Source organism: Nannobrachium achirus (genome assembly GCF_963921795.1).
Source record: "Nannobrachium achirus genome assembly, chromosome: 12".
Classification (NCBI taxonomy): Eukaryota; Metazoa; Chordata; class Actinopteri; order Myctophiformes; family Myctophidae; genus Nannobrachium; species Nannobrachium achirus.
In genome coordinates this window covers 41,392,687-41,419,644 of record NC_137832.1, presented here as the reverse complement: position 1 = coordinate 41,419,644, position 26,958 = coordinate 41,392,687, and the positions used below count along the sequence as shown (strand labels likewise).

The following is a 26,958-nucleotide window of genomic DNA, read 5'->3' as shown; positions in this document are numbered from 1 at the left end:
AGGGCCTTAAGGCTCATAGATGCACAAAATCAAAGAGGGAGTTACACACATATTTCTCTGATAACACAATGAGCAATTAAGAATATTATAACATTTTCCCACCCAAGATCATCATCAATAATTACTATTCCTTGCCCTTTTGAACAAATGTTTGGGTTATGGGGTGTACTGTACAGTACACTCTACAGTATATGAGGGATTGAACATAGGAGTCTAAGAAGTAATGTTGGAGAAGACAGACATATCAGTCATCTCCAAATTTGGGCACTGTTTCAGCATGCCGCTGTTACCACCATGGCGGCGGTATCAGTGATGTCAGTTATCTCCAAATGTGGGCACTGTTTATTATCAGCGATGTGACTGATGTCAGCATGCGTGTATATCAGACAGACATCGGACAGACAGACATTCGGTCATTTATTAGTAGCATGATTAATGTTCATATTGTTAATCTACTGTAATTTCTGCCTGGAATAGACAATTTCCCATATCTAACTTTAAAGCTCAAATTACAGGCTATGGCTGGTCAATAATTTATTATATCAATTTAGTTACTGGTATATGAGACTAGATATTGTCTGGGATTTGAACTTTTTAACCTTTTCTGGTTTTGAAGACTGCATTTCAATAAAGTGAGGTAATGTTCTGAACTTACTTGACTGCTCTTTACCCACAGGCAAAGGCAACAGATGATTATTTGTCAAAAATATTAATTGTGTCAATATTTTGTAAAAGCACCAATAGTCATCCCCAAGTATTTGATAAAAACTATTGTGATCATCTGATTTTGTCACTCAGCCCTATTACACTCTATAGAATGAGATGGGAGACTGTTGATGTTTCACTGTTAATTTGACCTTCTTTCCCCAGCAACCTCTGTACCCTCTGAACTTCCCCCAAACCCAATCAATCTGGTCTACTAAAGCTCAAATTGATTCTCTTGAATCACGTTGCCTTTTATGTTCTGGTTTTGTCTTGTATGTTTGTCTTTTAAAATCGAATATTTACCTTTTAAATGCTGCCATTGCGGCCAGGTCTTGCAAAAAAATAGATAACATATCTCAAGTGAATACTTGGTAAATATAAGTCAAATATTGTGATTACAATGTAGTAATAGGCCTAATCGTGCAGTCATGTATTATTTCTCACAGCATTGTTTTCCCTGCTCTTCCAGAGTATCATTGAGTCATCTATATGGGCCATCTTCTCTCGAAAAATGGTTACCGTCTGAAGAAGAGGACGCGCAAGTTGCATCACAGGAAAAAGAAGAAGAGGAACTGCTTCCTGCGGGGGCCGTGCATGCTGTGCTTCATCGTCCACAGCAATAGCGGCGGCCTCGACGAGGATAGTGACCAGTTGGAGGCCGGTATCAACGGCAGCGGACATTGTCACAGCAACAGCGCCGCTGGCATCAGCGTTCCGGGTGTGGGGGGGGTCGGCATTGGTGCGGTGGCCGCCTCGAGGCTCGCCGGCCGATACGCAGCACTCACATCTCCTGAGGATTGTGCCAAGTTCCTTCTGTCGCCACGGGAGCTAGCTCTCTGGGAGGGCCAGGGGAGGAGCTTGTTGTCTGCCGTACCCGCCAAGCTACTGCCACCACCATCTCTCTTCAGAAGTGCTGGTGTGTCCCTGTCCCTGCCCATTGCTGTGCCTGGCTGCACTGCCGATTACGCTGAGATGGTGGGTAACCGTGAAGATGAGTTACTGATGCACTACTCATTTACATAATCATCTATTATATTAAAAAGAAAGTTAAGTTAAGAGGCCAACATGCAAACATTACATTTTTTATTTTGGAATTCTGTTAAATGTTAAGGTGTCCCATTCAGCACAAAACTTCTACTGAACCTTAATGATGTGTTTGACACTACAAATTACTTGTGCTTCAAATGACAAGTTCACAAATTTTATCAAAGAGCCTAAAATGGTCTTCCCAATGTGTAATAAAAGTTAAGCATTTGACATTTGACCGTTTCGCTCATTATTTCATCTTGAAAATCGTAATCCTGCTAAATAGATCATATACCGTTCCAATGTTGTTGTATGGCTACGTTTGTATTGCAGGGGGAAGGCTATAGCCTTCTCAAAGCATTGTACTGGAAGCGACAGCTTGCATTGAATAATGGGTCTGAGTAAGTATCTCATTCCACGTCAATGATCAGTGTACCGGCCTCTTGTTTTCTGGATGCAGGTGTGTAAGAGGAAGTGCTCAGAGGTGCAGAGGTGCACCCCCTGCAAGCAGCCACGTTGTGCCTTCCCTGCCTCTGAGGGAGGTCTGGAGAACCGAGGACTTGGAGTAGGAGGAGGGGGAGGTGATGCCTCCTCTAATGCTGAGACTGGCCACTGCCACCTCCCCCTCTGTCCTATTCCCTCCTCCTCCTCCTCTTCCTCCTCCACCTCACCTGCCGATGGCTGCTGCGGCCTGGGTCCCCATGGTGACTCCTCCCAGAGTTGTGACTCGTCCCCATGCTGCCTGCATAACCACGATGATGGCCAGGGGAGGTGTCCTGATGCTGCTGATACATTGAGCATCAACCACCTCCCTTCCTCCATCCTTCTCAAGGTCAGAGATTCTCGGTGGATGAAAAGTTCTTATCCAAACTTTATCAAAAACTGGATGCACAGGTTTTGTTTTTGGCGAGTTCACGCATGTAGTTTGACATTGTTTTATGTGTGTTATGTCCTCTGTCGCCTACTCCCAGGTGCTCTCACACCTGACGGTGAAGGAGCGCTGTCTGTGTGCCTCGCTGGTCTGCAAGTACTGGAGGGACCTCTGCTTAGACTTCCAGTTCTGGAAGCAAATTGACCTCAGTGGCCTACAGCAAGTAAGTCAACAGTAGCATCTTAAAGAAAAGATGAAAAACTGGTGTCTTACTAATTTGAGCATTGAGTGAAGTTGAAGGTTTTGCCTCACACTTTGCTGATGTTTACTAAAGGGACCACCTACAAGGACATTCCATATGTATTCATTTATTTGTGAAACATATAAATGAAAATTTAAATGTGTGGACAATAGAAATCCTGGGTGTAGGTAGGTATTCTTTTCCAGTGGTTTCCAAACACTGGCTCGGGACTCATTTTTGGGTCACAGACCCATTTTACGGGTTGCAATAAAATGTCAAAATAACCCAAAAGATTTTATTTTTTTAATCCACCGTAGATATTTGTCTAGCATCTACACGAACACGATTGGCCCGTGTTTGGGGAGGTAAGCAGCACAAGGAGTGATAATTGTCACTGCACGTAATTCTGCAGGTTGCGGCGGTACCTTGTCAGCAGGGAGTGTTGGGCGGATGGAATAGGATGAAGGATTTTGTGGGGAGAAATCAATTGACATAACACTAAATTGTGCTGCAAAAAGGGGTAAAAAGCAACAAAAAAAGAAAAGAGAGAGAAAGAGAGAGAAGAAGAATTACAAAACTTGTAGGGTGGTGCAGTGATAAAGTGCCTCCCCACCACCGCAGAGGTTGTGGGTTTGAATCCATCGTGGAGCATTTGACTTTGTCAAGCTTCTATACAAACACAATTGGCCCATGTTCTGTGAGGGAAGCCGGGTGGGAAGGGTGATAATTGTCATTGCACGTATTCCTAAGGGGGTCGGGAGGAGTAGGACGAAGGCTCTATGTCCCCCGGGTGGGGGCTCCTCATTGGCAGGTGAGTCAATAGGTTACAAAAGCAGTGACATCACACAAATGTGTGACGTCTAAATTGGGAAGAAAATGCCTATAAAGACCCCAAAAACAAACAAACTTGTAGATAATTTATTTTCACAATTAAATGGGGCTTACTTGGTTAATTCATAATGTATTTTGGTAGGTTTGGGTCCTGGGAAGACTCAAAAAGTCTATTTTAGATTGGTAAACACTGTTCTTGTCTGTTGAATTGCATTCTTCTGTATATGTTCTAGGTCCAGGCAAATTTGATCATTATTACGTCTTATTTACTTGACTATGTCTGTACTTCGTTCGTCCTTTTTGCTCCCCTGCATTGTTAGGTAAAGGATGATCTCCTAGTGAAGATAGCATGTCGGAGGCAGAACGTGACGGAGATCAACATCTCTGACTGCCGTGGGGTGCAGGACCAAGGGGTGTGTGCCCTGGCCTCCCACTGCCCAGGCCTGCAGAAGTACACAGCTTACCGCTGCAAGCAGCTTGGAGACCAGTCCCTGTCAGCCCTAGCTACACACTGCCCCCTGCTGGTGAAGGTGCATGTGGGCAACCAGGACAAACTCACAGATGGAGCGCTTAAAAAAGTATGTGTTTGGGAATGTGAAGACATTGTCCTTGTGACTACATGGTCTGAGTGTTTTTATTTTATTTTATTTTATTATTGCTTTTCCCCAACCCCTTTCTCCCAAATTGAGGGACTCAAAGTTTGAGTTGATGCAGTTTAGAATAAGATGACAACCAGAAGGCTCTTGTCTCTGGTGCATGGGATTCGTTGGTTGATAATTAACAGTGACTATAGCCTGTACATAACTAGTATTTGGTGTAAGCTTGTTTAAAAATACAAATTATTTTATATGGACACTTAACTCATTGAGTGCCTATCCCGAATTAGTTCGGGATATATTATCGCATCCCAGAGTGCCTATCCCGAACTAGTTCGGGATATTAAAAAAAAAAAAAAAAAAAAAAAAATTGAAAAAAAAATTTTTGAAATTTTTTTTTTGGACCCCATCAAATCTAGTGAACATGATTTCAATCGCGATTTTGCATGTTCCACCCCCATACAACCCCATCTAACATACAGGGCAGCCATGTTTGTTTACATAACATGTAAAACATAATGGCGATTATCTCAAGAATGCCTGAACGGATTTCCAATCGGATTTTTTTGTTTGAAAGCTGTGAACAAACTGCACAAATCCACTCCAATGCAATCCAGGATTGCATTGGATTTTTTAGAGCTCATTCTTCTCTGTTTTTTTCCCATGCATGAGGTGTGCAAGGTTTAATCATGGCTAAGTTGACGAAAATAAGGCTTCTAAAATGATTGGTAGCCAATAGCTAACTTCAAGCTAACTTCATCCTCTTCCTGTACATGCACAAAGGAAAGTGTTCAGGCAAGTCATGGCTGCAGGGCTTCTGCATATACCAGCATATCTCTATGGGATTTTCTATGGCCACTGGGCGCCCTCTAGTGGTGACTAGGGTGGCACTAAATGAGTTAAGGACAGGCAGATCTCTCAACTCTACACAGAATATACGTCTCCATGGTTTTGACCAGAACTTCCTGTGCATTCATGTTGTTTATTATGAACAGCTAGAATGTTAACACATTGGGTGCCCAGGATTATTCAAGATTTAATCGGCAGTTGCCATTGCCTAAATAACAACTAGGCTCATTTTCCTACTTATATTGATCCCAAATTACTGTCCATGGGGTCAATTAGAAATTCCCCTGTTGTCCAGTTTCCCCAGCAGAACCCAGCAGTCCTTATAGCATAGAGTGGAGCCTATACGCGCTTTTACATAATTGTTTGCGGTCAAAAGTGTGTTTTTGCTTTTATCAATCTCTTATTAGTTGTCATTACACACGCATCCATGCCATCGTTGTCCCACATGAGCCGCCACAGTCTGCTAAGTCCCGGAAAAGAGGCGCTTTGATTGGCTAGTACAGTAACTTTGATTGGTAGTTGGTAGCCGAATGCTCACCCCAAAACATGATTTATGAGACTGGTGGCTTGTGTAGGACAACCAAGGCATGGATGTGTTTTCAGGCATTGACACTAAGGGTTGCTCACCTGCCCCTGGCAGATAAATAAAACTTTCGGGCAGGTGGAGCTTGCTTTCAGGTTTCCTGACCGGGCAAGTGCTAATTTGAGAGGGGACACAACCATCTATCCACAAGTTTCCAACATCCCATCGTGCATTGCGCAGAATGTGTGCGGCAGTTCCGGCGTCGCAGCTGAGAGTGATCTACAAGCTCACAACGGTTGCATCTGCGTCGCGACGTGAGCTTGTATGTCTGCTGTTCTCCGGATGTGTCCCACACATAATTATACAGTAAATTCTTGTGGAAACAGGTGGATAAACACAACAAGAGATATCTGTCTAAACAGTTAACGTGGTCAGAGCGCTCTGTCTTCCGGCCTGTGGAATGTAAAATAAGAGCACTGTTGACCTATAATGTGCTGTTTTCACTGTTGCTACACTTAAAAATATAAAATAACAAGTCTGAAGCCATAGTCATATTCTATGTACTGTAGGTATTTGGCATAAAAATTGAGGTTTGACATTTTTAATCGCACAGCCCCAGAAAGTAAATAAAACTGTAATTAAAATTGTACCAATAATTTTATAATGGACAATTTACTTTTCGGGCAAGTGGGCATTACCTTTGGCCAAATAGAACATGACCTGTGCTTGCCCGACGGGCAAGTGCCTCTGAGACCTTAGTGTCAACCCCTGTGTTTTAATGACAACTAGTAACACATTCATGAAGAAGAAAATCACTTTTGCCTTTGCCTATCACTTTTGCAAAAGTGATAGGCTTATAGGCTCCACTCTATGCTATGAGGGCTAGGGGTGGGCGATACTGGAAAAAAGCATTATCACGATATGCTTCATGCAGTATCACGATACACGATATTATCACGATACTGTTTTAAGCGAGTTTTTAGGTTTATTATGATTATTAGACCCACAAAGATATTCTATAGATAATCTATACATTTTTATGCTGCAGATAGAAAGATAGATAGCCTAATCTATGATTTTTTTAATGATAACATTCAGATTTTTGATTAAACAATTATCATTTTTTACCTCAAAATATTTACTAGTTGGTGTGATGATGGTTCAGGTCATTCAAATGGGTCCCAGAAATGTTTTATGGGTTCCCTTAAAATGTTTTTTGAGTGTTGTGAGCTTGTAGATCGGCTATATTCAAAACAATTTGGCGGGACCTCTCTGGGGGTCTCGACCCACAGGTTGACAACAACCCATGCCTTACCATTGAAACTTTAGGGAAAACAAATTACCTTATGACCAACCAAAGTCAGGAGGTTTGTTATGATACAAGCTTTCTTTTTAGAGAATTACTCACTCATTATCATCCTAGCTTTTCGCTTTTCTACTAACAATAATGGCATGGTTTTTATAACTAAGCCAATTATGTAATAGACGCAAAATAGACGCGACGATTTCACCGCGATTCGCGACGACACACGCATGCATCAATGGTGAAAACATAAGCACTTTACAAATAGCGGCAAATAGCTACTTGTTTGTAGTTAATAAAAACAGAAGCATGGATTTACAAGGTGATCTAAATCATCTCATCGATACTGCCAGAACACACAGCTATGGAGAGGAGACTCCAGCACAGCTCAGCTTTGATGGCTGATAGCGATAGCAGGACGGATAAGTAGTTTGCGTCCTGTTAGTTTAATGCATCCATTATGAAAAATATGCTTCAAAGAATGCAGGCCAAGCTGCATCACTGCTTTACGTCCCGTGAAAGTGAAACTAAATCGTGGACCACTGTGCCGTGCTCCTGCACAACTCAGTCAGTGCTGTAGACACTGTAGCCTGTCTGCGTGCTGCCCGGGGGAGGGGCTGTGAAAGCAGGGGACAGATCCTCACGCTATTTGACACGTTGAGCCGCGACACGTTATAGCTTGTAGATCTGTTCTTTTTGGCGAATTACACCACCGTACTATAGAAGTATAAATTAAGCACTAGAGCTGCGACTCATAGAACGTGCACTCGCTGTATGGTGTATCCAGAGCCTTGAGACTGTTTGTATCACGAGAGAAACGATACTCTGAAAAAGCATATCGTGGCAAAGCTGTATCGCCGATACGATAATTATCGCCATATCGCCCACCCCTAATGAGGGCTGCTGGGTTCTCCTGGGAAAAGTGGACAACAGGGGCATTTCTGTAAGAAAATTAGCCTAGATTTTATTTATGGCAGAGTTGTCTCTTAAGTCTGGATTATGAAGAACATCCTACAAGAAAATGAACAAGACTCTGTCAGTCCATCTGTCACCATAATTGTCACCATAATCGTCACCATAATTGTTTCTCCTAACCCCCCGGCTCCACTGCAGCCAACAAGCGCCGCGTCAGCATCAACACCTGGAACGTTCCCCTTTTAATTAACTAAGGGTGCTCCACTGCGACGTTGCGCTCGACGTTTGGCGCCAAATTCGCCGCTGTTCATGATCAAAATGGCACAATTGGTCAGGTCTCAGGAAGGGCTACCAACATCTCCCCATATTATATTTACTACATTATATTTCTGTCTCACTTTCAGCTGGGAGAGCACTGCAGCGAGCTGAAAGACATCCACCTGGGCCAGTGCTACAGCATCACAGATGAGGGAATGGTGGCCCTGGCCAAAGGATGCCCCAAACTGCAAAGAGTCTACATGCAAGAGAACAAACTGGTCAGTGTTACTTTAACTGGTCTAATCCTCCCCTCCTCTCCTCTCCTCTCCTCTCCTCTCCTCTCCTCTCCTCTCCTCTCCTCTCCTCTCCCACACCCTCCGCCTTCTTAAGGCCATATCAGAGTCTGCAATGAAGAGATATCATCACAATCTTTAGGTGATAAGCTATCACCTAAAGTTGTGATGGCCATCATAGTCACAGACTCACAGTGAAGTCCTATCACCGTGCCTCTGTGCCTCTAAAACCAGGGGGCACACTCATTGGTCTAAGTTGACCAATCAGTAAACAGGGTGACGGGGAGATGTCTGAAGGTAAAAACAGAGGAGAGATGTATAGGTCCACGGCGAATGACGTAATGTTGTAGTTTTCTGACTTTAAAAGATAGGGCCATCAGTGTCTGTCTATGGAGGGAATAGAGGCAGTCTACATGGCTGGCACATTGTGAAAACCAATGTGTGTGTGAAAGATTTGGATAAGTCTGAAACTCTTCATGTGAATTTTCTAATGAGTAGACGAAAAAAGACTGTTTTTAATGGTTGTTAGAGATTTCAACAGTCTGCCTGTCTAATCTAAAGGGGCATAAGGTCCATAATATGGGAAAATAATTGAGGAAAGCTGCGTCTGGAATCTCTGGATAGGGTTTTTCATATCCAGCATGCAAGCCTGGAGTAGAGGATGTAAGGGCTTGTGAAGGAATATCAAATGACAGGGAGTCTGTGATATAGGCTGGCCCTAACCTGTTGAGAGCTTTATAAACAAGTAGAAAGGTTTTAAAATCGATTCTGGAAGACACATTGTTCTTCCTTTTTTGTTTTTGTTAGCAGTCTAGCAGCAGAGTTCTGAATCAGCGGCAGCCTTTTAATGTTCTTTTTAGGAAAAAGTGCATTGCAGTACTCCAAACTACTTGAGTTTTTTTTGCATCTTGCTTAGTTAGAAATGGTTGTACTCTGGCAATATTTCTGAGATTTGTCCTCATTTAGGCAACGTTTACTGGACAACGGTCTGTAGAGAGAGTGGCAAAATGTTGTTGCGTTCTCATATTTAATGCAGTGTTCAGACTGAGATGCAACAATGTCTAAAACGATGTAGTGTGATACCATGTCGCTAGGTGGCAGTCACACACTATCTGGCCGTGTGTGACATCATGTCCGCTCTCCTTTCCTGTCACAGCGGTTGTTTACATAATCACCATGGCAGCATACAGGATTCAGCTGCTGTCGGCTTTGCAGCGTTAGCCACCATGACATCATACATTTTGCGCTTTCCCTGTAACTCCGAAAATGCCGTTGTCGTCTGAACGGAATATCTAACATTTCATTTTTATTTTGTGGTTTTCTCGTGGAAACGGCGTTGTGTAAACAGGGTCTTATGCCTCATTCACATACAGAAAAGCCAAGCTAATGGTTTGCTTGGTAATTCAATGTATTCTCTATCCAAACCAGCTTTTAAAATTTCCAAGCTGGAAAAAAAGCTTGGAATTTTTTAAAGCTGGTTTGCATAGAGAATACATTGAATTACCAAGCAAACCATTAGCTTGGCTTCTCTCAGTGTGAATGCAGCATTAGTCTCATGTAGTTTGCTTAGAAAGGGGAGGTCTGATATAGCTCTGGAATTACTTAGACCACCACAATCTAAATTATTCTTCCGCATTAGACGTATCACAAAAGCGGAGTTTGAGATCCATGCTAGTGAAACTTCTCATTGTTGACAGCCCTTGTGAAAGACATGCCTTGTATATGCCTATCTGTTATTATAAAAAATATATATGCCGGTATTGTGATTTTGTGGAATTATAATAATAATGTGGATAATAAGGGCAGTATGTACCTTGCAACAACTACACAGATTGTATTTTTCTACTAGAAAACTGTGTGCGTGCGTGCGTGTGTGTGTGCGTGCGTGCGTGCGTGCGTGCGTGCGTGCGTGCGTGCGTGCGTGCGTGCGTGCGTGCGTGCGTGTGTGTGTGTCGTCATGGGTGATTGTGTGTTCAGAAGGAGGTTGGCACGGCATTTGTCGCTTCTTCACATGATGTGTATGAACTGACAAGGATGAATGGAAAGTGGAACTGCTGGGACATTCCTTGTTAACTCTGGAAACACACACACACACACACACACACACACACACGCACACACACACTCTACACGCACTGTACACGCACGCACACACACACACACACACACACACACACACACACACACACACACGCACACGCACACGCACACACACACTCTACACGCACTGTACACGCACACACACACACACACACACACACACACGCAGAATTGGCAGGCAGAGCCCTCCAGTGCCTCATGTGTTCCTCGTTGTGGTGTCTGTAAATGTGTTGTGTCAGGAATTCCATGGCCTGACAGCACAAAGCTTCAAGCGCTGCAGCCTTCCATGCTGCCTTGTATGAGGGTTGTTCTGAGAAAGGCCTGTCAGAGCTCCCATATTGCTACAGCCTACCTGTTTGTACGGCCTCTCACAAGCCTCACTGCTCTACAGAGGCGGCGACACACTGGCACCGTTTTCAGCCAGAATAAATGTTTATTAACTGGGAATCGGTAGGGAAAGGACTCGGCAGGCATACGTGGAAAGAGTGAGCTCGGCTGCAATGAGCAAAAATTGCTGGAAAGACAGTATACGACCACGTTGCTCTGCAAAAATATCTTTGTGTTATTTTCGGCGAGAATGTGGTCATGTGGCAAGGTATAAATGAGGTGTGGTATAAATTAGGTGTAGGTATTTCTTGCCAGAGAAATCTATATGTATTGCACAGCATTAAAGGTTCAAGTTTTTATTGTTGCAGCCATGAATTCTTGTTCTTGGAGGCTCTTCAGTTGTATGACAAAATGCATGATTAAAAACACTAATAAATGACAAATGGCAACAAAAAACTTACAAACATGCATAAAGCATATGTGGCTGCAAAAGAGAATTCAATAGTGGGTGTATGTGGTGGTCAGGTCTTGTTGTAAACCTTCCATCACTCTTTTTGCTACAAAATTGTATTCTTGCTTATCACATATAACCACTAGATGTCACTGTTTCTTTATTCACAAAAGCTGCAAGTGTGCTGCATTTTATTTGGGGCACCGCTTGTTGATTCCCATGCTGAAAAGTGCATTTTCCCACCAGACCTCAACCGCATACTCCTTTATTTGTCATTTATCAGTCTCAGGATGGTGGTGCAGAGGGTGAACATATATAGGCCTCTGAGTGATCTTTCCCATGTCACATTGCCAGCTCTCATAATGATCCTGTGCCTTATGTGACCCTAATGCATTTGTCCTCTTTTCTTCTCAAATATTTCCCTCCCCGCTTCCCTAAAGTATTATGGTCTTGATGAATTATTGCACTTACAGTTGTTAACAATAACTCAGTCTGTTAAAACCCCATTCATCAACTTAATAGTATATGAAATCAGTGATTACCATGAGGTGGGAGATTTAATTCTGCTGCTATCATCATTTCAACACAGCAATATCAATTTCAGACAGTTATTTTTCAGAAATTGAATGGCTTCCTTTTATTAAGCAATAGGGAAATGGGCTGAGTGTATTTTGGGGGAATTGTTATGTCTAGCCATGTTTGTTGCTTGGCCTGATATTGTCATTGCATTTGGCAGGAATTAAGATGGCCCAGAAATACTTCCCAGTCAGCCCCCCTCAATGACATTAATTGTCTTTGACAGCTTACATACAACATAAAACCTTATGTTCCAACAATTAAAAATACAAAGCAAAAACTAAATATTTGTAGATTAGCAGGTTGGTGGGTTTAATTATGGGGTCTAAATGAGATTAAAAGAGTTTGATTTCCTGCCACCAGAGTAGGCCGGGGAAAATAAATGTAACTTCCAACAGTGAGCTTGAACATTTGCTATTTTAGATGTGTGACAACAGTATAAATCAAGCCTTATATATCCTGGTTAATGTATGTAGGCCTTTCTGCCTCATCCCTTCTCTGCCAGCCAGTGACTGATGAGGAAGACCCTCTGTTCTCTCTCTCTGTTCTTCCCTCCCTTTCTCTTCATTCTACTCCTCCCTGCTTTTAATGGAATAATTAAAAAGCCAGTGGATGTTTTCTGTGTGGTCTCTCTCTCTCTCTCTCTCTCTCTCTCTCTCTCTCTCTTTTTTTCTCTCTCTCTCTCTCTCTCTCTCTCATGCTCTCTATCATGCTCTCTCTCTCTCTCTCTCTCTCTCTCTCTCTCTCTCTCTCTCTCTTCTCTTTCTTGTCTGGCAGGGGCCCTTCATGCTAGAGAGCCTCTCTTCCTTCTGTAGACTTGTCTAGCTCTGGAGCTGGTTAACAGTGAGGGAGAAAGAGAATTCCTTCCTTTGCATAGTTTAATAAATTGAGGCTTTATAGCAGGGGTCTTCAACGTTTTCAGGCCGGGGACCCCCAAACTGATGGGGAGATGGAGCAGGGACCCCCTACCACCTCGTAGGGTGTGGGGGTCGGGGCTACGACATATTTTTTATTTTAAACAAGTACAAGTTACAGCGAGCAGGGTGGGCCGTACCACTACCATTTCTAAACATACTACTTATTAACTGAGAACAAATGTCAATAATATCAACAATCTGTCAATTGCATAGTAATCATGTATTCAAGCTATTCAAAATGGATAGAATCGCGGACCCCCTGCAGTACCTCCGCAGACCCCCTAGGGGTCGCGGACCCCCTGTTGAAGACCCCTGCTTTATAGAATACAAGTGCTAGTGCTGCCAATACTACTGTCTACTACTACTACTACTACTGCTACTTCTGCAACTCAAAATGTTCATGCTTATAGCTAAGAATAATATTGTTGGCTTCAGGAATGAGAGAAAGGTGCATTGCAAGACTGAGGCTCAGTTTTGTGTTTTTTCTTTTTTCAAAGTTGAATTTGCACACAAGGACAATTGTCTTTTTTGTTTGTTCGTTTGTATCCCAGTATGTATGTTGTATTAGACAGATGTTGTTTATTATACAACTACATAGTACATAACATAGTCCTGTGATAACTGTTGCAATTTGTAATGTGATTTAATTAAGTCTGTACACCGGAGACATACACATACATGGTACTATGCAGTGAGTGAACAATTGAAGCAAAAAAGAAAATCGTGTTAATGTTTGTAACAAGGGGACCATTACAAAGACCATTACAGAGTTACTATTAGAACAGATAGACTTTGATCTTTCTTTACATTTCATGAAGTGATGCATTCACTGTTCATTGCACATCAGCCAGGTGCCAGCTCACCCTGTGGGATATGGATAACCGTGGGCTAAGTGCCCCAGTCCTCTTGACATCTACCCTCCGTTCTTTATTGCCATTCATTCAGTATTTATGCCAGAGTTGGAGATATTGCGCCAGCTGCCTTTCAAGGCTTGTTTTCATCACCTTTTTTTTCCTTCCCCATTCACCTCCTCTGAAGAAAAGACTCAGAGAATAGCAAATTTCTTTTCTCTCTCGCCTCTCTCGTTCTCGGGAAGGGAGGGCGGACAGTTGTGGAAGTTTAGCCGCACAGTTCTGTCAAGTTCATAGACGGACAAAATACTAGAATGGATAGTATCCACTAACCACATGTCACACATCATTCCATGTGGGCACTTCTGTTTCCAAAAGTTCCTTTCAATTAAACACAGGGATTGCAATCTAAAAATATTTCTGCCGGAGAAGCACTTTCTTCCCCCTCATGTTTTTCATATTCTCCTTTCTTGTTGAAATCAAAGCGCCTCCACTTAATTTTTCCTGGACTGTGATAGGAAGATAGTCTTTGGTTCAGCTGAACACACACACGCACGCGCGCTCGCGCGCACACACACACAGGTCTCGTGATTATTTACAGTTTTAATTAACCATTAACGTGGGAATGTAAGAGGAATTGGAGATGACCTAACAAAGATTACCATGTGCCCTCAATTTAGCTCTAATTACCACTGCTTGTACAATCACAGTTCTTTTTTTCTCCTTCACTGCTTTCACAACTTTTTTTTCCACGGATCTCCATCTCTATCATCTTAAATGGGCCACAGTGAAAACAAGCATCTGTCTTTTTCGATTTTAATGTTTTTTTTTTAAATTCTTACACTGTCAATAAATGTCAATAGAAATATTCAATTCAACTTACATCATTTCACAATATTACAATATTGAAATTCCTGACGTTATCTAGTCTCCTATGGGAGACAAATAAATTGAACCTTGGCCTTGACCATAATATCAACATATCTCAAGCACTAAGACCCCAATGTCAAACATTGAACTCCAGAGACATGGAAGTGTCAAACTGAAGGCCATTTGTCTCGTCAAGCGGTTGCCAAAAAGTAGTCCTCATCTCCCTCTCGGATTGGCTCGTCTGTCTAGGATGTCCATGACGAGAGAGTGTTTTTATTGGCTGGGGAAATGGACAGCGATTCTCCGCTGCGCCATACGAGCGTAATCAGAGAGCACAATGTGTGTTGATGTTAGCAGGTTTAACTAGCTGGATTAAAGGGAGAGCTGAGGATGAGGAAGCGATGATGATGGCTGTCAATTATTATGGGATAGCGTGACACACACACACACACACACACACACACACACACACACACACACACACACACTAACTCAGGCCTAGTGAAAACACGAGGGAGACGAGAGGGAGATCTTGGAAGAAATAGCTGGAATCTCCTCTGGAAACTGTTCAGGGAAGTATTTGACTGTGATTACAGATAAGTAGAACCACCCTGACACACACACACACACACACACACACACACACACACACACACACACACACACACACACACACACACACACACACACACACACACACAGCAATGTCCATCTCTCCAAGAGACAATATTGCTCTAATCTTGACATGTAGTCTAGTTGACAAAGTGGATAAAAGTAGTACATTCCAGGACGTTGGAAGGCAGATGTATATTTAGTCAGTTTAGCTACAGTACCACTGCCAATCCATTATATCTGTCAGAGTGGAGAGTCTATATTGACCCAGAATATTGGTGCTAAACATCACTCAGAAGTTACTTTTTGACAGACCCTTGAGGGGGATGGGGGCTGGGGGGGGATTGCAAAACAATCACTCCTTCATGCTTAATTAATTTCCATGCAATAACTAAGCAATGACATCGCATTGTGAGAATTTTTGATGCGTAGTGAGCTTGAATATCTGCTCTTTTTTTGTGCACAACATGGTATAAATGTGGCTTCAGTTCGTTGTAAACAACCAGTGATGTGCTTTTATGCCATTTCTTCCTTTTGCTTTCCCGATGAATTCAGCACAGAGACATGGATGTCCATTATCCCACATTCCAGCGATACACATTCATATCATATTTTATTGGGGATGGGGAGTTCGATCAAATGGGCACATCAAGTATCTGGACAGAAAGCTCCCAAGTGTTTATACGTAACAGACAAGATGGAGACCAGCCGCTGGAATGCACTCTTTCCGTCCAATTTGTTTTCCAGTCAGAGTCAGTCAAAGATGTTGAGAGAGTAAATTGTTGTTAGTCCCCCTTTCTTATTCTGTTGCCTCCTTAAATCTGTTATTTAACTCAAATCTGAGCTTCATAATTGTGCTCTCAGTGTGCATTCAGCTGTCTAATTGCACCAATGGGGATTTGAAGTTGAGCATGAAAGTCCTTTGTTAGTTCAAGATAAACACATACCGTATTTGTATACTGCTTGTATTTGAAGTGTTTTTAACTGCCAATGTGTAATTTTGTTTGCACACTTACAGTATATTGTCTACGGTGTGTTGTTCAAAGGGTAGAGTGTAATTTGTTGGCATTCTGTTGTATTTCATATTATCTGTAACCTATGTGCTGTATGCATGCACTGTTTTTATATTTTTAACAGCAAATACGGTATGTAATGTATCCATACTCCCTACTGTTATCCCATTTGATTCATTTGAATGATTCAACTTCCAGTTTACCAGTCCTACCACCAGAACAGATCAGAGATAACAGGAAAGTCTAGACTAGAGAATTAAAGGCTGTAATGGGGTTCTATAGTCTTGTCCCTCTTTCTGTTTCAGTTTATGAGAGAGGTAAACAGAAGTAAGGCAGAGTCATGGTGGCCGGGTTTCGGAGTAATCAGACCTGTTAATGAGCGTGGCCTTTAACTCAGGCAGCGGACTGCACTTGTCAATACGGCTCTCTCCCCGAGAACAAAACAGAAGCTTTTAAAAGAGGGAGATGGATAAAAGGAGGTTGGAAGGAAAAACAAAGCCCTTTTGGAAATGTCACGGACACACAATTTTTGAGTGTCTGTGAAGCAGGCTTTTAAGGCGATCTTTCACCTTGAAGCAACATTTTCTTTCAGAAAGCTCTCCCCTACATGACACCATGGACAGGCAGGCTGGCCCTGGATTCATCACTGCTACTGTGTGTCTTGTGGAGAAGTACAAACAGACACAAGACTGGGTCAAAACATTAGGAAAAAGAAGTGTATCTTGGTCCCTTGACCAGAACATTTTTTTTATTAAAAGGAGGCAACACTCAATAAATTGCTTGGTAACTGGGAAAGCCAATATAGTAGACTGAATGTTCATTCTTGCTAACACTCTTTGTTCTACAAAAGCCCAAGTATCTCCTATAGCTCTTATAAGGGAGTTCTTGGTGGAGAATACTTGCTAGCAACAAAGAATTGGTTGGACTCGCACATGTTGTCACATTTAGGGCTGCAACTATTGATTATATTCTTAGTGATTAGTCTATCTATTATGACCGTATTTAGATGAATCAAATAATTGAGAAGCACATTTTCATCAATTGTTAATATCAACGAATCAACATGGGAAAAAGAATGAATAGATTTGTTATAAACAACCAAAATGATTTGTCTGATTAACCAGTGACAGTGTCACACATAGCTTATAGATTAGCTGGGCTTAAATTAACTATTGATTATTTTCAATTGCATTTGTCAGATTAACTGTTGCACCCAAAATGTCATGGAACCCTGGTGAAGATAAGTGTACTTGGCTATCACATACCTAAATACAATATGTTAGGCTAGGCTGAAAAAGCTCTTCACCTGATAAGAGAGATTTCAGGGTTTGAAATTGTAAAGGGCGAAAGGCCACTCGTTAAAAATCACTGATCCTGTACTGAAGACCCAAAGAACTTACGGCTGTCATTGCAGTTTTAATTGGTGTATCATTTAGACCGTGTACACATGCACTTAAGTATCTAGCTTAAAGCACAGTTCTAAAACCACAGCAGTCAGAGTCCACATCATGCTGTCAAGTCTGATGTGTTGTGTTGGGGTTTCACCTGCAGAGGGTGCTATAAGACTGCCTAAACACAGTAATACAGACCAGGTGGGCATTGAGTGGATTTTAGGTTTTCCTTGATGCACAGCCTACAGTTAGAAGATCCCATATGGTCTTTAGAAACCCTAGATTTTTCCAGAATATTTTCTTAAAGTTACTGTAGCTGCTCTGTTCAATGCAGGTGAAATATGTATTTTACAGGTAGTAACTTTAGTCTGCTTTAGCACCTCTTAAGACCAAGGTTATAATTAGGTAGGCTGATTTGTATTGTGTGAACGTCATTTAGTCCAACAATGTACCGTCTTATAATGGAATTAAGTATGATGCTGTGCATAAGTAAGGGCAGACTTGGCATATTAGAAAATGGAAATGGGTTTTATGCGTTGCTCAGCATTCAGCTAAATTATTGTTCTTACCATGGCAACATATAATCTTTTTGAGTCATTGGAATATTATTCATCTCCATGACAAAATGATCAAATGTTCTATGGCAGCTGTATTAAGCATGCACGCACGCACACACCAATTTTCCATTAGCATCTATTGTAATGCACTGGCTGTGGATATATGTTCTAGTGGGGCAAAGGGACCCTATTTTATTTGAACACCGCTGATTCACAATCTCAAGAATTGTAAAGCTGCTTTTTGAGCGTTGGTCACAACGCTCCTATACGTGGCCGTGTGTGTATGCGTGTGTGTGTGTGTGTGTGTGTGTGTGTGTGTGTGTGCGTGTGTCCGTGTCTGTATGTAGCCTGGCAGTACCTTTTGTGACCAGACTGACCACACATGTTAAGGGAGGGGCGCTGTTGTTCACACACACACACACACACACATGGATGGATGGATGGATGATGGATATATATACAGTATTTGTTTTGCTGTTGCGCAGCCTCCACGACCAACGCTCAGTTCACACGGGTGTGATTTTTTTTTTTTTACTTTTTGAGTCTTGAAAAACTGAAACGTTTGAAATAAGAAAATGAATAAAATAATACAAAGTTTATCTCTTTAGGCGGTCCCTCCCTGGCACAACATATTTTATTTATTTTGAGAACAAAATTGTTCTAGTGAACTGTTCTACATGCCTCAGCTTTAGCAGTCTGGGTTCACACATTAGAAAACAAAACAAAAGAACTTCCATGTGAATGTTTTCTTTTTTTCTTTTCTTTTGAACCAGAACGCAGGTTAATAAAACAATTTTCTTTAATTTAGGTACCTCACCTATTATCCATTCATTGGTCCACTTATTCAGCCCGACGTTGAGCCGCGGTGCAGGAACTTGGACAGCCTTTGACAACATAACAGCCGGCACCTTTTGGTTAAATTCTCAGGAATAATTTGGGTCTCTTTCCCCCCCCCCCCCCCCCCCCCCCCCCCCCCATTCTCTCAACTCTCCTGTGGCCACGGCCGGGCTGTAGCCCAGCTCTGTGTTTGAGAAGCTCCTCCGTGGAGGAGCAGAGAGTCTGGATGGGCCTGCGTGTTTATCCCATTAAGACCACTTTTCTGGGGTGCCCACTGGCCTACTGGTCCAGGCGCATACCACATAGCCATGGATGCCTGGCAGCATCTCCGGCTCGATTCCCGATCTGGACGACCTTTGCCGCATGTCACTCTCCATCTCTTCCCCCCATTTCCTGTCAGTCTACTGTCCTATCAATAAAGGTTTAAAAAAATGCAGCTTTTCTGAAAAGACAGCTTTGCAGAAAAACCTATATTTCTACATCAGTGGTGCTTAACACTTATGTTGCTATGATTTTTTCTCTTCAATGTCCCGCGTTGCCATGGTTACCATAGACTTCCATGTAATTGCGCAATTGTGTAAAAAGTGCACGCCCATGCCTAGATGATGCACCACGTGTGTGCACACTGTTCACAGCTTTCAAACAAAAAAATCTGCTTGGAAATCCGTTCAGGCATTCATGATTTATCAGCCATTATGTTTTCTTCAGATGTAAACAAACATGGCTGCCATGTTTGAAAGAATGGGTTGGTATAGGGGTTAAACATGCAATTTCGCGATCGCGATCATGCCTAATACATTTTATTTATTTATTTTTTTCAAAAACGGCCCAAACTCGGGAAACTCAGGGTTGGCACAGCGTTAGTACCTTTTCAAACTCGGGGAAACTCGGGGTTGGCACCAGATATGTTAAAAACTTTTAATGTCAAGGACACCTACAATTATATGTATTTGACCTCGGACCCCCGATCTCAAAAATATTTTGTTCCAAGGACCCAGAGAAAGAAAGATTTTAGTGTGTTCGCTTAAAAAAAAAGAAAAGAAAATCTGTTCAAAGGTTTGCACAAATTTTCATGATTTAAAAAAAATAGCAGATCTACAAGCTCGTAGCGCGGCACTCGGTGCCGCGCTATGAGCTTGTATATCTGCTATTTTTGAATGGCCAAAGTGTAAAATGATGGTTAAAGTAGTTAAAACACCACAGTCACTTCTCCGGTCATAGTGGGTTATTCAGCTCCAGCCAGCCGCCAGGTTCTGACACCCGACCAGCGGTGTCACGATGATTCATGGCCCGTCCTGGCTAACTCTCACTTCCCTTATTCCTTTTATGCTCTTTAGACCCTTTTTCTCTCCCTCCTTTTCCTTGATGATTGGTTTTCCTTTCATTTGAAAAGGACAGTAATGACATCATCATCTAGAGCTGGAGCAGCTGGAGCCAAGAGGCCCTGTAGTCTCTTGGCCCAGTGGACCTGTGTGTGTGTGTGTGTGTGTGTGTGTGTGTGTGTGTGTGTGTGTGTGTGTGTGTGTGTGTGTGTGTGTGTGTGTGTGTGTGTGTGTGTGTGTGTGTGTGTGTGTGTGTGTGTGTGTGTGTGTGTGTGTGTGTGTGTGTGTGTGTATTTGTGTGTTCCAACGCTTTGTCAAGGCTTCAACGCCCTACACAACCCCACACACACACACACACACACACACACACACACACACACACACACACACACACAGTATATACTGGATTATGTTTATGATGATCTTTGCTGAAAGCAAGCTCACAACAAGCTTACCGCTATTGCATCTGCTATTTTCCACGAGTGTCACCGAATACGGATGCTGGGCTTTAAGTGGTTAATACTCGGGTACCCTGATCACTGGTACTTCTCCTGGATTCTTTGGGCTTTTCCTGGGCCTTTTATCTCACAGCCACTGTGTAGAGAGACAGGAAACGTGGAGAGAGAGAGAGAGAGAGAGAGAGCATGAGAGTGACGTGTAGCAAAGCTGCCATTCAGATACAGCCCTTGTGATATGTGCGCTAACTTGGTTGCGCGCCTCTGTCGCGCACCGAAAATAGGCGATTTACAAGCTTATGAGCTTCTACCGGTGTTGTACTGGACGACAGCTCACACACAGTGCTTAATCAGTTGTTATCATTTCGAAGCTTTTTTTTTTTCTTTAAACAATATATTTATTGAGTTTTCCTTTTTTTACATAGAATATCAAACATCAAACATATATTATTTTTTATACAAATAAACATAAAACAAAAACAATTCATAAAACAAAAACAATCATTTCGAAGCTTTTAAGTATACGTTACTTTGTTCTTTTTGATGTAGGACGTTTGAAGTTGTAAGTGGAGACAATGGTATTATGCCAAGTATGGATCACAGTATGGCACGACCTGATGCCTATTGGGTCGCCCCACTGTCCTCCTTACTTTTATTTCTCCCACTCTCTCTCTGTCTGTCTCTCTCCCTCTCTCTCTCTCTCTCTCTCACTTGCTTTCTCTCTCTCCTGCTGTCTTCTTCTGATTGAGAGGCAGAAGTCGCTCTAATCACTGACTTCATTACTAATGATGGATAAGAGGCCGAGAGGTGTGTTGGTGTGTGTGTGTTTGTGTGTGCGCCAACGTTTCAGGCGAAATGTGCAGTGATCCATCTTCTCTCAAATCGGCGTTCCTCCTATACTTCCATGGTCCAGGGGTAGAGCACCCCCCCTCCCCAACCCCCCTCCACCTGTCCCTCCTCCTCCTCCACCCCTAATGCATTTGGGGTCTGTGTGCTAGCAGTTCAATACTGGGGGGGTAATGAATGTGTTTAATAAGCACAGTGGGTCGATGGGCTTAATGAAGGTGTGACAGAGGATCGGGCCGGCAGAGTGCTGTCGTAAATGAAAGACGCTAACGAGACGCCGGGGTTAACGAGGTCATGCTAATCGAGAATCCCTCACCTGTCCCTGGCTCGCTCCCTATCTGTCTCTCGCTGTTCAAAGTAAACCCCCCGCCGCCCTTGCAGTCTCGCAACTCTGCACTTGTTGGTCTTTTCCAAAGCTTTGTCATGACCCACACGCACACACACGCACACACACGCACACACACACACTCACACAGTGACACGCACAACACACAATCGGTCACACCGTCGGCTGTCTGTCTCATTGTGTTGGCTTCACTCCCTATTTTCTTCTCTCTCTCTCTGTCCTCTCTCCATCTCTCCATCTCACTAACTGTATCTCTCTGGCCTGTCTGCATACCTCTTCAAGGACGACCTGGCTTAAGAGAGCTGGGTGAAAGCCTCTGGAGCAGCAAGCCTTTTCTACCTATCCATATCCAAGAACCCTCTGCTGGGTTTTGTTGCTAGGCGGTTCTGCTGTGTCTACTCTATATTTTAGCCTTGGAGGTCTGAATCCTATATTAAAATGTGATAATGGTAGGTTGGGTGCAGTACTCTGACATCACTGACTCAGCCATAACCATATAAGGAGTTCCCCTCATGTAGCTACGCCCAAATACGGAGTGTGTTGTCTCAATGTGTCGTCATGGCTTCAGCCGCAAACAAATCGGTCAGCTCCATATACTGTATGGGCACAAAAGGGGGCATGCCCATATATGGGCATATACTGATGGCGATCTCAGACATATTGGTCGGATCGGCAGTGTGATGTAGGTGTGAGGCCGCATAAACTCTAGATCCCTCTGTTCCACCAGTTAGCTGATTAACGACTTCAAATCAGAATGCACCACCATCACAACATGTAAAGGGCTTGGATGGCTTTCGACTCATTCCGTAGGTTCCAGCTGTCAGCACTGCAATGAAATGAATATCACCAATTAGAGGTGTTGAGAAATATTGTATTGCACTGGAATAGGCATAGTGATATACGTAAGAATATCAGATCTGATTGATCTTATGGGATGGATTTGTGCATCACAGAACTGTTCAATGTTTACGGTAATGCAGTCTTTGGTGTACTTGGAGCTACAGGCGTGTTGTGTGCAAGAGTGCACTTTGCAAGTCATGCCCCGTGCCACCACTCACATGGTCTCCTTACGACAGGCCAAGGTTACTTAGCATTTTTCAGAAGCTCTATATCTGTAGATTATATTTTGGTATGATAACCCCTCCTGAGTCACAGCTAAATTGGTGTTATCAGCTGCTAAAGTTGGTGTCCCATTAACTTTACCATACAGGAAATACATTAAAAAATATATATAATCTGCTTTAAGTAGCATATAAGGGGTCAAACTAGGTGGTTTTTCATGATTCTGAATCCATTGCAAGCATGTGTTTTGCACGAAAAACATTCCTTGGGCTAGAAAAAGGCCCCACAAAACTATGGTTTAGTGATGAAAAGTGATGAGTCATCACTTTTCACAGTTTTGTGGGGGCCCAAGTAATTGTTTTGAAGTTTGAACCCCTCATATGCTACTTAATGCAGATTAGTTTTTGCATTCTTTTTCCTGTATAGTAAAGTTAATGGGACAACAACTTTAGCAGCTGACAACACCAATTTAGCTGTGACTCAGGAAGGGTTATCATACCAAAATATAAATCTACAGATATAGAGCTTCTGAAAAATGCAAAGTAACCTTTGCTACCTTTCCGAGAGCGACATCTCATATTGCCCATGGACTATAGGCCTCCCACACTGGGTATAAGACCCAGTCATTACTCTCCTCCTTTTCTGCCCTATCGACGCCCGTATTTCACCAGTGGAGTGTGACTTCCTGAACCTCACATTTCTTCGCCCAGCGTGGCAAGATTGCAACACCGTTATGAGATATAGCACAGAGACAAGCGATCGATTAATGGTGCACTTAGCCAAGCCAATTAACAGCTATGTAGGAGAGGAGGAAGAATCGGGAAGGCTGCCTTGCCGTCGCCACAACCCCAGATAACCCATGGAGCATGGATCGGTTAACAGTATTATGCTTTTACAGTGCAAACCGGAGGAACTGGCTGCGTCGACTCTTGTCACTGTACAGCATCTGGCAGGTCCCCGAGGTCACCACCAGATGCCCTGAAATCTGTGAGAACCTTTAAGTTTTGAAGGGTCTATTTCGGATCACTGGATAAAGACCTTATGGCTGCGAGAGCGAGGGACCTTAATCTCAGTGTGTGGGTACATCTACTCCAGAATGTATGAATTCATTCTAAATAATAAGAATAATGCACTGCCCTGGTTTCACAACTTATCACTGAGTTTGTTAAAAGTGTTCCCATGTGCTTATACAGTGTGTGTATGTTCCTTTAATTTAACCTAGCCTGCAATGACCAGCCATGTTGGCCCCGATGAGTTGCAATTAGGCTACAACAGCTACACCTCTTTCCTCCTCAGTTATGCGTGTCATTTTCAACAACCGTGGCTTACTGCAGCTTTTAAAATTACGGGTGAAGCGCAACCCATTCCCGCTCAGGAAGAGGTGACTCGAATGAACAACATTTCCACAAGGATCTACAATATATAATGTAGGTGAAGTGCAGAACCTTGACTGTACTCATGAGCACCTACTTATACTGTACCTATTTATTCAGTAAAACATCTGGTTCAGTGAATGAGTCTTCTCTTTAAACGCAAGTTGTTGAATTGCATCAATTTGTTTTCCTTATTCCCTTGCAAGAAGCATTTCCAAGTTCTGCCAGTTATAATGGCTTTCTTCTGTGATAATGTAAGTTAGAAACAAGCTGTAAAATCTAAAGAAAAGAAAAGAAAAACGGAACAACCATGAACGTTTTCCATAAGATAACGTATGTTTTATTGTGTCTGCATAGCCTCCACACATCTTGCATCTGCTAAATGAGCTGAAAAGCCTGATGAAATTGAAGGACTGAAATAATTATTTTTGTAATTTGTGTGCATTTCGCTTCAGCAGACAAGATGCAGAACAAAGCAAAGTTACTGGCGTTTCAAATATGATGAATATCTCTTTCATTTTCATTATCAAGTTAATTGTGACAGCACTATTGTGGTATGAATTAAAATTCAGATTTCTTGTTGCATACAAGTTGTATGTTTCCCCTCCTCCTAAAAAGGTTAAAGCAAAACAGAAAAAGACCCAAAAAGGAGTTACTTTTCTGTCTACTCAGTGTTTCCTCTTGCCATTCACAGGGTTTGTGCTTTGAGAGGAGAGCATATCTCCCGAGTCTTCAAATCCCCCTCTCGCATCATCTTTCTTCTTCTCTCATTCCATTCTCCCCTTTCCCTCAGCCCAACTCTCCCTCCGTCATTTGTCCTTCCTTTAGCTTCTACTCCTTTCTCTCTCTCTCTCCCACTCTCTCTCTCTTGCTCCTCCCTCCATCCGGTGCGTTTGTGACCTAGCTAAATGAGCTCTCTCAATTAAAAGTGAATCTGGTGGAAGTGAGCATGCTCCAGAGGGCACAGATGAAAGGAAAGGGAGCACCGTAGGGCTGACAGGCTGGCTGGCTGGCTGGCAGGCTGGCTGACTGTATATTCTGCATTGTGCATTTCCGGGGTGTGGAGAGTGAATTATGTGTGTGTTGTAGAGTGAAAGCGGCTGATTTGCATTTAGATAAATCCCTGTGGATCCGCGATTGTCACTTGAGATGCAGGGGGCTAAATCCAGTGGCCCCCCGACTATGCCCTACTACCTGCAGGGGAGGAGTGTATGTGTGTGTGCGTGCGCATGCATGCACATCCGCTTAATAATGTGAATGCTTTTACCCATGCCCTATTACTTGCAGCATTTGCCCTACTTTTCTGGGCAGAAATGAAGGGATCGAAATATGAACTATGACTGGCTATATAGACAGCTGTGTGTGTGTGTGTGTGTGTGTGTGTGTGTGTGACACACACACACACTCACACATGCAACATAAGCTAAACTATCTCTTCAAAGTAGTTATGCCTGTGTCTTTCCACTTGTACTTTACAAAGGAAGGGCCTGTATCATTTAACACAGTGAACAGCGTGTTGTTGGTGTTATGCTGGAGGTAGAAATAAGATATTTTTCTGGAATTCTCTGCGGTTCCATAACAACTGACATGGCCTTCACTATAAGCAGCTTTCACAACTGGCTCCCTCAAGAGAACTTGTGAAACTGTACACGGAGCGTATCTCCACTCTTGACCAGGCACAGAGGTCAGCCCAACCTGCCTACAGGGTTTTTCACTTTGCTTGAGAGGGGCTCACCATCTGAAACAATGTTATGATTAGATATGTGTAGGGGAGCAACAGCTAAAACAACAAATCGATTTAATGGATTATAAAAAGTAAACTCTTTTAAACGGGTATTTCACTTTTAAACATCTTTGGGGTCATTCTAATGTCTACTCTGGCATTAAAGAGCACCCCAGACAGTTAAGTTGCTTGATTTAATATTTTAGATATTTGATATTCATTTGAACAGACACGCCCCTTTCCTATACAAACCCATTGTAACTTCAAACTCCATTTTATACATTATGGATATTAAGGATATTGTCCTATTAATGCGTGAGGAGATTTCAGTGCTTTTTCTCATAATCTTTCTGAGAAATGTTTATTTTTATTTTTATATATATACTGTATATAAAAGAAATAAAATTGGTTATTGAAGAAACACAGCCTTCTCACGCATTAGGGTCGATTCACACTCTTATAAAGAGCCTGACTTATTTCGGTTCGGCACTGTCCAGACATGGGTTTCCCCTCCCGGTTCGGGAGAGCATCAACCGACTAAACTCGGATCCTCAGTGCTGCTGAAATGTTGTGACCTCCCGACTTTAATTTCGGTAGTCAGCAGTGTCTTCTCATTAATTCAGCCCGGCTCCAAGTTAATATTTTCGGCTGTGAAGCCAAGGAAACAGCGGTCGTTTGGGAGGGAGACACGCCGACTTCCAAATGCTTGTGTGGCCGTGTATTGAGCGTTGCATAGCGGATACAGTGCTGCTGGCTCTCGCTTTGGCTTGGGGGTGCACGCGACACACACACACACACACACACACACACGCGCGCGCGCGCGAGTTGTGACTGTGATGCATGCAGTATGAAAGAGAGGCGGCACGTCTATAATGTGAGCTTGTAGATTGAATGTTTTTGATGTTTTATGAATCTATC

The 26,958-nt window shown here is 42.7% G+C and overlaps 1 protein-coding gene across 1 annotated transcript in view; it reads left to right on the top strand.

The window, feature by feature from the left end:
• fbxl17 (F-box and leucine-rich repeat protein 17) overlaps nucleotides 1-26,958 on the top strand; it is a 328,548-nt gene that overhangs the window by 2,128 nt on the left and 299,462 nt on the right. Inside the window, exons 2-6 of the mRNA XM_080739152.1 lie at nucleotides 1,175-1,680; nucleotides 2,192-2,563; nucleotides 2,703-2,825; nucleotides 3,995-4,252; nucleotides 8,265-8,396. Of these exons, the coding sequence (XP_080595278.1) occupies nucleotides 1,195-1,680; nucleotides 2,192-2,563; nucleotides 2,703-2,825; nucleotides 3,995-4,252; nucleotides 8,265-8,396 (1,371 nt within the window). The 5' untranslated portion in view covers nucleotides 1,175-1,194. The remainder of the gene's footprint in view (nucleotides 1-1,174; nucleotides 1,681-2,191; nucleotides 2,564-2,702; nucleotides 2,826-3,994; nucleotides 4,253-8,264; nucleotides 8,397-26,958) is intronic.